Source organism: Parasteatoda tepidariorum, chromosome 9, assembly GCF_982258835.1.
Source record: "Parasteatoda tepidariorum strain Cologne lab strain chromosome 9, Ptep-v5.0, whole genome shotgun sequence".
Classification (NCBI taxonomy): Eukaryota; Metazoa; Arthropoda; class Arachnida; order Araneae; family Theridiidae; genus Parasteatoda; species Parasteatoda tepidariorum.
In genome coordinates this window covers 49,867,236-49,880,786 of record NC_141763.1, presented here as the reverse complement: position 1 = coordinate 49,880,786, position 13,551 = coordinate 49,867,236, and the positions used below count along the sequence as shown (strand labels likewise).

The following is a 13,551-nucleotide window of genomic DNA, read 5'->3' as shown; positions in this document are numbered from 1 at the left end:
TAATCTTAGTTTTATATTTATTAATCTCTAATCCAGATATTTTTGCTTCAGTATAAAGGGCATTTTTATTGGTCAGAATATTTTGTAGGTTGCTTGTTTAATGGCAAAAGTCATCCGCGAAATTTGAGAGATTTAAGTTAATGCGAAATTTATTCTACGGAAGATTGTGTCCGCGTGATATTTTGACCCCGCGATATTTTGTTCCCGCAAATATTTGTTCCACGATATTCTGGTAGTGACCTTATCAGAAAAATAAAATATATTTATTCCATTGTAAAGTTTTATCCGTAATACAATAAAATTTTATTAAATTATTGTTCATTTCAGAATGTTACAGAAGTCCATAGGTTTTGTTCTACGATAACGACATTTTGTCCTATAAACAAATACATTCATTCTATTGCAACGTTCCATTCATGGGGTAATCAAATATGCAATTATTTTTCTTTTCAGGTTTTATGGAACCCCATAAGTCTAGCTGTATTGAAACGTAATCGAATTAAACAAAATTATTTTACATAAATTGTTATTCATAATTGTTATATTAAATAAGTATTACATTAGATAATTATTGTTAAACATTTAATGACTAATATTAAGCATCAAATGTCATAATATTAGATAATTCATGCTGAAAAACTGTCTATCATTAATCATCTAACAATGGAAAATTAATGTTAATCAAAAATAAAAAAGATGAATACACTCATAACCCGAACACGTTGTTGAATGCAGCAAATTTATCAAAATATTGTACTTAAAACACAAAAGCCTTATTGACTCAAGTTTAGAGTATAGTTTTATTTAAACATACTTATACATCGCAGAAATAGTTGTAAATCGTCACAAATATAGATAGTTACACAGTACAAATAGTTAAACATGGAAGTACTTTTTTCATACTTTATAATTGCGTTATTTCAATATTTTATAAATTGCATAATTGCAGGAAAATAAATATTGTCATTTTGATACGGCAAAATAGCTTTAACAGATATGTGTAAAGAACAGCTCCTGTGATTTAAATAATGGTAACTATAAAGTGAGTTATGAAAGTTTTCAAATCTTTCATTAATTCTTCAATTTTGAGCTTTGTCAAATTTTACAATTGACAGTTAAGAAAAGTTTGGTATATTAATCAATATAAAAATACATATATTTGGTAATAGTATTTTAATCAATATAAAAATACATATATTCAAATTTGAAACCCTGTAGTTCTTAAAATTACTTAACATGACAAATAAAAAGTAAAAAGTAAAATTCTGGTGAAATTACCGTGATGAATGTAATAATATTACTGGGGAAAAAACATAATTCTGGTAATAAAATCAAATATATACGTTATTTAAGCCAATCATTCGGTAATTTTTCTTTATATAGTAATGGTTTTCCGAAAATGCTTCTTTTACAAAATTATTGTTCTTATTATCAGACATTTAGTAAAAAATTCAAGACTGAAAGGTAAATTTAAGCGAATAAGAGCCCTTTATTCTATGCTCTAATTTATCATGATGAAATTACTACATTTACTAAATTTTAACACTTATTATAAACCATAGTTTCATAATTTTACCAAAATCCTCACCGCGGCAATTGGATAAAATTTACCGAGCTTTTTGGTGTTCCCATAGCGCCAGAAACTTGGTAAATTTTACCATATTCTGGAAGTTCGGAGCATAGTTTTTTCCTCAGAGTGGATATGCAATTTAATGCTATTACTTAAAAAAATGAATTATCACTTGTTTCTCAGAAAAACTCCATGCTTATTAATACAAGAATAAAATAACGAGATTTTATTTCAAAATAATTATATCCACATTTTTTTTATAAAACTTTTTATAAGCTAAATATTTATGATTATTTGAAGGAAAATAGGTCTAATTTAATTATTTATAATCTCAAGATTTCGTATTGCAAAATTAAATTAGATTTATCAGCGGAACATATTACTGGTTTGGTTTGAGCAGATATTGTATCAATACTCGTCGAGTTTGATGTGTAGAAAAAATAACTCAACTGAGCTATTAATCATCAAAATTCGATGTGTTGAACAAAAACTAAGAAAAAAAAAAAGATTTTTGATCTTCAGCAAAAATTGAATTCTTGCTTGTAAGAATAATCCTCAAAGAGAGTTAATAAGAAATTAATACAGTATGGTCAAAACTATAGAAGAATTTCAGCAAAAACAGTACTTCTTTTTCAGGGGACTCACTGCCCTGCTAACATGCTGGTTCCTTTGAAATTTCGTTAGAGTTCTATTTAAGTTCTACCATTTTTAACTAAATTGAGTACAAAAGTCAAGCTTGGTTTTATGCTGTTGTTAGCGCTTTTCCAGTTTGACTTATTGCATTTAAGTTTTTGACTTATTGTATTTAAATTTTGGTCTTCAATTTTGGTTAATTCAATTTTTTTAATTTTTTATTGTACCATTGAATTATCGTAACTGAATAAATATTATTCTAAAAATCACGGTATAAAATTTTACGGTAAAAATGGATTTTACGGAAAAATAAATTTTATGGTTGATATTATCGGGATTTCAATATTTTTACTGTAAATTGATCAAAAAATTCTCACAGTGTATTGTACAATTTTGAAAAAATTACATGTTGTCTTTTATATTTTCTTAATACCACAAGATTTTATTTAGAAATGTAATGATAAATGGTCACTAGTATGTACGTTGTCGTTTTAATAACAAAAAGTCACCATAATAACAAATTTACCCTATTGAAAGAATCTACAAACCAATCATGTAAAATAATATCACTATTATAGACCAATTATTATTTTAATAGTAATCAGTAGTCCTCATAAGTTTTTTCATGGTAAAATATTAGGAGAATCTTTGAAAATGGCTTTTTTAAAGCAATGTAAAATGCGCAAGAAATTAAACGGACCACCTTGTATAGCTTCGTTCTAATGATCTGATTTTCGCGTTTCAAGACTCAATCTTAATGGCACGAGGGGGTGCTCTCAAATATACAAATTATATAGTGCAGGTGATATTTTAAGTTACAAAATCAGACACAAAAGCGTACTTTTTCTGAATAAACATACCTTTTATTCGTCGGATTCAGATTTCCGACCCTCAAAATATATGGGGTAGCCGCAATCTGAGTAATATGGTAAGAATGGGTTTTTCAGGAGAGTGATCCAAAATTTATTCCCCTTATTGTTAATTTTATTTTTTACGAATTTCGAAATATCTCGGGAACTTTTTAAGCGAATTGAAAAATTTCTGCACACAATTATAAAATTCGTTTATCCAAAGATAATTCCACACAAAAAATAAATTTCAGTAGATATTTATTATTTTTTATTATTTTATTTAATTATAGCCGAAATACTTTTCAAGGTATAAATTTTTTTACATCATTTCAAAGTATGTAATTTTGCATGGCAAAATACAAAGTTAGAACGAAATTGGTTGAATAGTTCCAGAGAAATCGAATACATGACTTCTTGCCGACCAGACTGTGTAAGGGTCAGAGAACTGGCCTTGCACCAGAAAAGTTCTAGGTTCGAATCCAGGGCAAGGCATGATTGTTCTTTCATTCTCTGTGCTATCTGTCTTTACAGTGGAAGCAACGTTGGCCCACCTAATATGGTTTTCCTGAAAGAGTGGCCAATAAATCTGCCGTTCAGATGCCTTTATTGACGAAAGGTCATTCCCCAGGTGGGCATTGGAAACAAAATATGACTTCGTTAAATTTCGATTTCTCAGTCACTATTGCATCGATTTCACTAAACTTTTATAATGAAAAATTACATTTTTTAAAATGATATAAAAAGTGTATACCTTATAATTGTATACCTCTGTAACTGCTCTACCGATTTCGTTCATACTTCGTACTTTTCTGTTAAGATTGAGTTCTAAAATGTAAAGATTCGATTATTAGATCAAAAGTTATTCAAGGACTTCCGTTTATTTCTTTGCGCACTGTACACCGAAACTTCGTTTTAATAAATCCATTTCTTATAACCGTGAATACAGACTTAAAAGAAAATATACAAAAAGAAGAAAAAAATCACACACACACACACTGAGACTATTATTGGAAATGTTCTAAATTTAATGCGTTATATAGAAGTTTTCAGACCTTCAATCTAACGCACGGTAAAGCTCTTATACCATGCATAAACGACATTAAAATTATATAAAATAAAAACTTAACTTAACCAAATGTTTTTACATGAGTTGTGCTTTGGTATGCTCGAAGTTTCGTTTTAATAATCTTGAAAAGTCAAAAAATTGTTGTTTGTTGAAGAAGGTTTGCCGCTGAAAGAAGAGCTATTGGTAAGCTGGATCTCAATCGCCATCAACCAGGATTCATTTGGCAACATTTCTTCCTGTTCATGTATCTTGATTAAGCCGGGTGTTGAAGACATTTATCCCACTTTGGTGCAGTTTTTTGAATCTTAAAGATTTTTTCAGGAATCTAACTTCTACTGCTCTAGTATTCTTCTATTGACATATTGTACGCACTGGAAAACGTCCCAAGTCGAAGGGATATATCTATTTTTGAAGATCCATTTTTTGGAAATGGAAACAGACAGCAACGTCAAAAAACTTATAAACATTGCGAAAGTTCGGAAACAATGCGACCATTCATTTCCGATTGATATGGCCTGGCCATTGCAATTTGGGTGTTGAGGACACTCATATCACTTTCATGGGGCTCTTGAATCTTAAAGATGTCTTCAGGAATGCTGACCACGCAATGGAAGATGTCCAGTGCAGGAGGGATATGTCCATTTTCGAAGAGCCATTTGGTGGAACTGGACACTGTCAGCAACGTCAACAAACTTATTAACATCGAGAGGGTTCGGAAAGAGAAAAGTTGCGGTCCTGTTTCTTCGAGGAAATATGGGTATTTAAGGAGAACTGGTAAGCCAATAATTTCTTCACCACCAAGAATTCTTAAAAGAAAGCCTATTATGTAGGCGCAGAGGGGAGCCATATATATTACTGAATTTCCTGAAATAGAGGACACACACTAGTTGTGGGAATAGTATTATGTACACTAAATCGGTAAATAAAAACCACCAACCAAATAACCAGGATTTATGCAACTGGATTATACAGAACAACCAGGATTTATGCGACCATTCATTTCCGATTTATATGTCTTGGCCATTGCAATTTGGGCGTTGAGGACACTCATCTCACCTTTATGGGGCTCTAGAACCTTAAGGATGTCTTCAGGAATGTTGACCACGCAATGGAAGATGTCCAGTGCAGGAGGGATATGTCCATTTTCGAAGAGCCATTTGGAGGAACAGGACACTGCCAGCAACGTTGACAAACTTATTAACATCGAGAGGGTTCGGAAAGGGAAAAGTTGCTGTCCTGTTTCTTCGAGGAAATATGGGTATTTAAGGAGAACTGGTAAGCCAATAATTTCCTCACCACCAAGAATTCTTAAGAGAAAGCCTATTATGTAGGCGCAGAGGGAGCCATATGTATTGCTGAATTTCTTGAAATAGAGGACACACACTAGTTGTGGGAATAGTATTATGTACACTAAATCGGTAAATAAAAACCACCAACCAAATACGGAACTGACCTTACAAGCTATGATGATTGCTATGAAGTATAGATAGAGGATAGCGAATCTCATTACCCATATAATTTCTTGTTCTGAGGCCTGTAATTAAATAACACTCGTGAGATTGGCAGTAAATTTATCAAAACTCAAAAAAATTTTGCTTAAGATATGGTTTTTATTACAAGTTAACTTTGGTTATGATTAATATTACACAATTAAATAATTCATAATACTCGTTTCAATATTTCATATGATTCAAAAGATTGTTATTGTGACATATTACGATTAGTTAAAATTATGATAATAAATAACATTAACTAATAAACCTCAAATACCCGTTGAAATACAATATATATATATATATATATATATATATATATATATATATATATATATATATATATAAATAACGTAAATTACGAATAGACTTTATATAGGGTGTTTATAAAGTCCCGGACCCATTTTGATGTTTAATAACTTATAAAATAATAAAGATAGATAAAAATTAATAACATAAATGGTTAGACTCAAAAAGTTTCATGACCATTGTCAATGAACTTCCACGTGTGCCCCCTTCGTCGCACGGAGAATATTAAGTCGATAGTCAATTTCACGCCAGGTAGCGGCAAACATGTCGGCATCCACAGAGGCTATTGCAGCTGTAATTCTGGCTTTTAGGTCATCAATGTTCGACACGATCCTCCTGTAAACATTGTCCTTTATAAATCCCCAAAGAAAAAAGTCCAGCGGCGTTATATCAGGTGATCTGGGTGGCCAAGTAAATGAACTTCCTCGCCCAATCCATCTTCCTGGAAAATGGTCATTCAAAGAACTACGAACGATGATACCCTAATGAGGTGGTGCACCATCTTGATGCAAAAGGACTTTTTTCTTCAGGGATTTATAAAGAACAATGTTTACAGGAGGATCGTGTCGAACATTGATGACCTGAAAGCCAGAATTACAACCGCAATAGCCTTTGTGGATGCCTACATGCTTGCCGCTGCCTGGCGTGAAATTGACTATCGACTTAATATTCTCCGTGCGACGAAGGGGGCACACGTGGAAGTTCATTGACAAGGGTCATGAAGCTTTTTGAGTCTATCTAACCATTTGTGTTATTAATTTTAATCTATCTTTATTATTTTATGAGTTATTAAACATCAAAATGGGTTTGGGACTTTATAAACACCCTGTATATATATAAAGAGATATATTTATACATGCATAATTGCACTGATTACGGATTAAAACATTTTCGGTTTTGTATTTTCATTATCTTTGAGTTCTCATGTCTTTACTGCTTGTGTAGGGTCCAGCCATTAGTAACATGGCTTACAGCCTTTGCTGTTCGCCATGTGCTATAACGAAACCTTATACTTGCTTCGTTCAGAAGTATGCATTTTTGCTGTTGGCTGCTGATGAGTTACAATGATTTTTATATGGTTTTTGCTATATATATATATATACATATATTATTATTATTATTATATATTTTGCTACATATGGCTTTATTGGAAATATTAATCCATGTACAATGTTCAACTTGGTGGACATAAACAAGGAGTAAAAAGGATCAAAATTACAATAACAAACAAAGAAAACACATGACAAGCGTATATTAACACAAAAAGAACACATAGAAAAAATTAAAGCAAGAAAAAATATATATAAACAGAGAAGAATGAGGAGTAGTCTTTACAGAGAGTTCATGTGATCTCTGGCATCCCAGTAAAGTTTACAGAGATCACCCCGCTCTTGGGATTGTTTGTCCAGTAAAGAGCATACAAGCAAGTGGTCTGAGTTCATGGTTCCCGAATTGCAGATTTGGCACTCACTAGATGGAAGGATACCTATTCTGTTAAGGTGCTCTGGCAAGCAGTCATGGCCTGTTGAGATTTTGAAGTTTGCCACAGCCTTCTTACGAGGACTGTGACAAAATTTCTTCCAACTGTTTTGGATGTTAGCCCAGGGTTTTCCAGTGGATTTTACTGCTTGGTTGAGCTTTAGGTCGGTCATAAGTTTCTCGGAAAATTGTTTTTTAAGGGAGTCTGGTGGAATCGGCTTATTACATTGTGGTTCGAGTGTCCCTTTCTTGGCTAGTTGGTCTGCCTTTTCATTGCCATTAATTCCCACATGCGAAGGGATCCACTGGAACATAATAATTTTGTTGGCATTCTCGAGAAAAATCAAATTATCTCTAATTTCTGAAATAGTCTGAGTATCTGAATCGTGGTTTATGGCAGCTGCCATTATTATTATTATTATTATATATATATATATATATATATATATATATATATATATATATATATATATATATATATATATATATATATATATATATATATATATATATATATATATATATATATATATATATATATATATATATATATATATATATATATATATATATATATATATATATATAAATTTTAAAAATATCGTATACGTGAGAAAAACATGAATAGTATAATTTAATTCCCTGCTTTGTTTACGATCATTCACAGCTTTATTCTTAATTAGCAAGTATGGTTTGGCCAATCACTTTATTTATGGTTGTCCAATCAGATTTGTGATATCTTTTTTGTTGATGGAAAAAAAAAAGTTTTAAAACATATATTCACAAAGCATGTAGTGTAAACCTCATGAATATTATAAAAATTCTAAGTGCATCACAAAAGCATAAATGACACAATTTAATCCACTGCTTTATTTATACCATTTTTTTCATCACATAAATATAGTTACACATTGAAGCACATTTCTTTTTCACAATTTCTAATTGGGTTATTGCTCAACATTTTACACTATTTTTAAAACTGTATAATTACAGGACAATATTTATAATCATTTTAATATAACAATCACTGTTTTTACTTTATACATTTAGTTATAGATCTATTCTTTTTTTTTTCTGCATACACACGTTAAAAAAAAAGTGCGCATGAATCAAAACACGGAGACTGCAAAAGGAATTATGAAAACTTTTAAACGTTTTATTGATTCTTTTTTTTCCTCATATTTTCAAGAATTTTATTGATACTTTTTAATCACACCTTTTCAATGTTTTATTAATACTTTTTATTCACACATTTTCAAATGTTTTATTGATCTTTTTTAATCGCATATTTTCAAATGTTTTAATCACACATATTCAAGTGTGAGCTTGAGATATCTAAGTGTGAGCTTGTTATTTTTACCAAGCTTAAAATAAGAATAATCAGAATTTTTACTTAAAATTTCACTATTAAACAATGTATTTAGTTATATTTCATTTTTTAATGTTAATATTTTAGTTCAAAACACCGGTAATAACATTTTTAGTCTAGAAAAATATCATTTTGAAATTTATGTATTTATTTTGCAATTTAATAGCGAGATTTGAAAAATCTTAGTTTTTGAATTCAAAAGGCATGAAAAATTCAAGTTTGCCCTTACTTTGAAAAATATCTTATAAATTTTTTAAACTTTACTTACTTAATTTATAGTTTTAGGAGTGCGGCTTACCAATCACGAAATTAAAATTGTAATTGAAACTTTTTCGTAAAAAAAATGTGACAAAAGCTGTCGGATATTTAATTCATATAATGAGCAAAGATAATTATATATAATATACTGATGTTGCTCTAGTTGTATCTTAAATTGTATATGAATTGTTTTCGAAAAAACATAGTTAAAATATTTTTCTTTTTATAATAAATATGCTGGATACTTTTGGGTTTAATAAAAAAATTTTAAACGCAAAACGTGATTTCATTTTTAACTTTTATTTTAAATTTAACTACTATAAGTTAAATTATAAAAAATAATAAAATGCAATTATATTTACTGATTTATTGATCATAGTATAAGATAAGCTATCTGCATTATTAATTGGTCACATCAATTATTATTTGTGAATCTAATTTACCTTTTTATCCCTTTGACTCAGATGGGACACTGGTATCCTTTTTATACATTTTTTCCGACTTTCTAATTGCTAACGAAAATATATCATGGGATTTTTTAATTATAAAAAACAACCTAATAGTCATTAAAAATATGTTAGATTATCGGAATTATATTTCGATTAAAATATGAAATACCACAAAAGTTGTTTGAATTGCTTTTTTTCCACTCGCATTCAAAAACGTATCAATAATTGATTTTGTGAAAAAAATTTAAAAGTATTGAAAGTAATAGCTGTTTCTCTTAGATCTAAATAACAGCAAATAAATGCAAATTTCAGAAATTATTGTTTGATATTGGGCAGTGTTTGAAAGATTTTAGATTTAACGCCGAAAAAGGCGCCGGTGTTTTATGCTGTATTTCATAATCATAATAATAATAAAATGCTAAATATATTATTTTTCACTTTATTTGACCTAAATCAATATAAAATAATTAAAAAATTATGAAAATATATTTCATAAAAATTCTACGTCAAACGGTTAGTCATCTTTCATCAATACTTTTTTCAAAAAAAACTCTTTGTTCAAATCCAATTTTTATTATTTCCACTACCGTACGACTTTCGATAATGCCAATATAATAGCTATATTTTTGCATAGACGTAACTATTACAGTATGGCTATTATGCTATATATGGCTATTATACATTGGTTATTACGGTAAGAAAGTTTCTGTAAATTTTCAATAATTTCCTATTGCAGTCTGCCTGAAGAATCTTTAATATATTTTTCTACAATACAAAAATAATAGTAATAATACAAATTCCATTTTTATCTAAGATAGAAATTTTCTCTGTCGAGTGTACAAACATTAAAGTGTGATAATTTCTATCTACAATCGCGTAAGTGGTTCATTTGGTTATCCAAATATTTCTTTTCAACAGAACTCCCCCCCCCCACCCCTAAATTAAAGATTTCTACATTAAAATTGTGAGGTACTTTTAAATTTCTACATTTCAAGCATTGATATTTGTTTCCTAGTTGGAGCTTATACATCATATCATAACTAGAATACGCTAATCAACATTCAAGAACATAAAAGTACACAAATAGTGTTTTGAAATACATACAATAAATGCACAAAATATAATATTAAATATATAAAGAATATATTTTAATGTAATGAATACAATTTATTCCGTAATGCTCGATTTCAATATATATATATATATATATATATATATATATATATATATATATATATATATATATATATATATATATATATATATATATATATATATATATATATATATATATATATATATATATATATATATATATATATATATATATATATATATCAGAGGAAGGTGAGCTAATATATATATTAAGGGCAGTCATTACGGAGCACTCTGTATACAGTGAATGTTTTTTGTTCATAACAAGTACAAGACTAAAATATTCAAGTGAAATTCGATAAAAAACTTAATATCAGGCGTTCAGTTTCCCAACACGGAGTGAATTTTCTTTGCTAAAAAAAGACTTAATGCTACATTGCAAAAAAGTAGATATGACATATCTAGTACTTTTTGTTATTAGTCCTTTTTGATTAAAAGAATGACTTAATGTTGTTTACAATAATTATAGAATTTTTTTGAATATTTAGAATCATATATTCAGCACAAAACTATTAATTGATAAAATAACCCGATTTAATAAAGTTGGCGAACTTTTTTTAATTTATTCAAACCAGTTGCTTGAATATCATTATACTGTAACTTGAAACTCTCCGAAATACTAACTCAAAATATTAATATAAAAGTTGCTTTTTCAGTTTTTTTTTGTTTGGGAAAAGTTTTGAAAACTGATTGAACAGATTTGTAGTTCTGGTGTGAAACCAAACGCCTTACTTGATATGTCTTATGAGGCAATTATTATCTATTATCTTAAGACTAATGAGCAATATCAAACCTACCAATATGGCTTATCAGTCTTGAATAAAAAGCCTTATATATTAAGATATATGAAAATATTATCAGTTAATGAATCATTGTATTAACTAACGTTTTTTTTTAACCAGTTCTGTTTAAAAAATTTTCAAAAACGTAAACATTTAGTAGAACGTAACAACCATTTTTACAAGAAATATTTAAGAACAAAGTTTCATAGCAATTTATATTTTATATAAATGTATTGAGGGATATATTTTTTTATTCTATAAAATCTTTCTTTAAAATTATCAAAATGATATGTTACGTTAAATTTACGAATATTTAATAAATTTAAATTAAAAATAAAATCACAATCTGACTATCTCTTTAGTTATTCTATAACAAAGTATTAATATAAGAGTAAAGACAAATTCATAATCCATGTGCAGTGTAATTGTATATAGTATATCGTTCATGGGATGCAATTTAATATTCTATGCATTCTATATCACATATTCTATGTCAGGACAACAATATAAAGCACCTAAAAATGTTTACAGAAATCACAATTTTTGCATGTTGCTGCCGCACAATAATATGTCGATTTCAATGACAATTATTTTTGATTTATTGTATCAATATAGTTTTAAAATCATGACATAAATTAAAATCACAATAATATATTTCTGTAAGTTTAATTAAGAATGCCCAAAATTAATAACCCACATTTATTTCAAGTGAAATCAATTTTAAAATTCAAATATAATTTTTTTACTCATAAAAATATTAATATAGATTACCTTCGTTTAAAATTCACTAAAAGAAAATGTAAAGAAAAATAGAAAATTAAAGAGCAAATTTAGAGTTGCTTAGAGCATAAATAATTTCGGGATAGTTTCTATAATTAAATTATACCAGTTTATTAAAAAAATTATTTTTCAATTCTTTCACTTTTAAAAGACTTATTTTTAAAATAAAAAACCTTAAAAGAATTGCGAATTTAGCTGAATAGTGTTTTGTTCATTAAGTTATTAGAATAAATGAACAAATAGGAGACTTTTAGAAAAAAGAAATTCGTAAAAAATCCTTGACAATAAAACATAGATATTTTTATTCTTTCTACTTCTTTGAATTTGAACCATGAAATCTAGTTTATTAATTTTTCGTACTTTTGGCTTTCTCTTTTTCATCTTTCAATTACTTTTTTTGAGTTTCTATAATGAGTTATTTTTTGTATAAATTAGTCACTTTTTTGATTAGTTAATTAAATTGTTGACCGATTTCTTCTTCCGATTGGATGAAAAGTGTTTTCGCCCTAAAAAATTGGCTCATTAACATATTTTTTTAAATTTTAAATCAAACTAAAAATAATGGAAATTTTTTATTACGTTTCTAGTTTAAGTATTCTTTTATGGATGTTACTGAAATGTTTTGATTTATTACGATTTTTAAATATTGCTAGCAAGAATTTTTTTTCTAGAAATTAAATTTTGAAATACATCTTTTATTATATCATGAGCACATTATTTTATGTTAAAAGGAGATGAAAAATTGTCCAGTTATTTATGCTCTAAGATTCTAAATGGCATATTACAAATTAATTTCTAATTATTCCATTATCACATGAAACTAAAAATCAACTATGAAACAAAGTTTCTAACAAGCATAAACGTAGTAGATATCCATTTAATATTTTTTATCTGCAAATAAACCTACCTTTTTTCATTCAAATGTATATATTTTCTTTAAAAAGGCACGCGTAAATAAATATTTTTTATAACAATATATATTAATACTATACAAAACTTGATATGTATTTGTTGTTCTTTTTATAAAGTATTTTACCAACAACTGGTTTGGCATGACAATTTTTTCAATTTGTTTTCTAATGACAAAACTTCATTTTATTCTAAATTACAAGTAATTATGTTTACAAAGCACTAATATCATACAAACAAAAAGGAGCATTAATTTTCAAATTTCTAATGTAAAAAAATTTAATTTTGTGAAATGTAATGATACGTCATTAAAACTTGAAACATAATAATTTATTAAGCTTTTTGCGTTGAAGAATTTCTAGATATTTTTTGCAGTATTCAATCGCAGTAGGAACAGGTTAAATGCTGTAAAATATTTTAGAAGATAATTACAAAAATTTCTTTTCGT

The 13,551-nt window shown here is 28.0% G+C and overlaps 1 protein-coding gene and 2 pseudogenes across 1 annotated transcript; all 3 read right to left on the bottom strand.

The window, feature by feature from the left end:
* Positions 1-4,577: 4,577 nt before the first annotated feature.
* On the bottom strand, positions 4,578-4,967 carry LOC139426854 (high-affinity choline transporter 1 pseudogene; annotated as a pseudogene).
* A 117-nt stretch (positions 4,968-5,084) lies between these two features.
* Positions 5,085-5,627, bottom strand: LOC139426855 (high-affinity choline transporter 1 pseudogene; annotated as a pseudogene).
* A 1,626-nt stretch (positions 5,628-7,253) lies between these two features.
* LOC147804052 (uncharacterized) lies at positions 7,254-7,808 on the bottom strand. The gene has a single exon (XM_087151399.1). The coding sequence runs from the start codon at positions 7,806-7,808 to the stop codon at positions 7,254-7,256; it is 555 nt and encodes a 184-aa protein (XP_087007525.1).
* Between the last annotated feature and the right edge of the window lie 5,743 nt (positions 7,809-13,551).

Bases quoted from the DNA above. Each gene is read 5' to 3' on its own strand.
- LOC147804052 (XM_087151399.1), bottom strand. From the start codon at position 7,808: ATGGCAGCTGCCATAAACCACGATTCAGATACTCAGACTATTTCAGAA.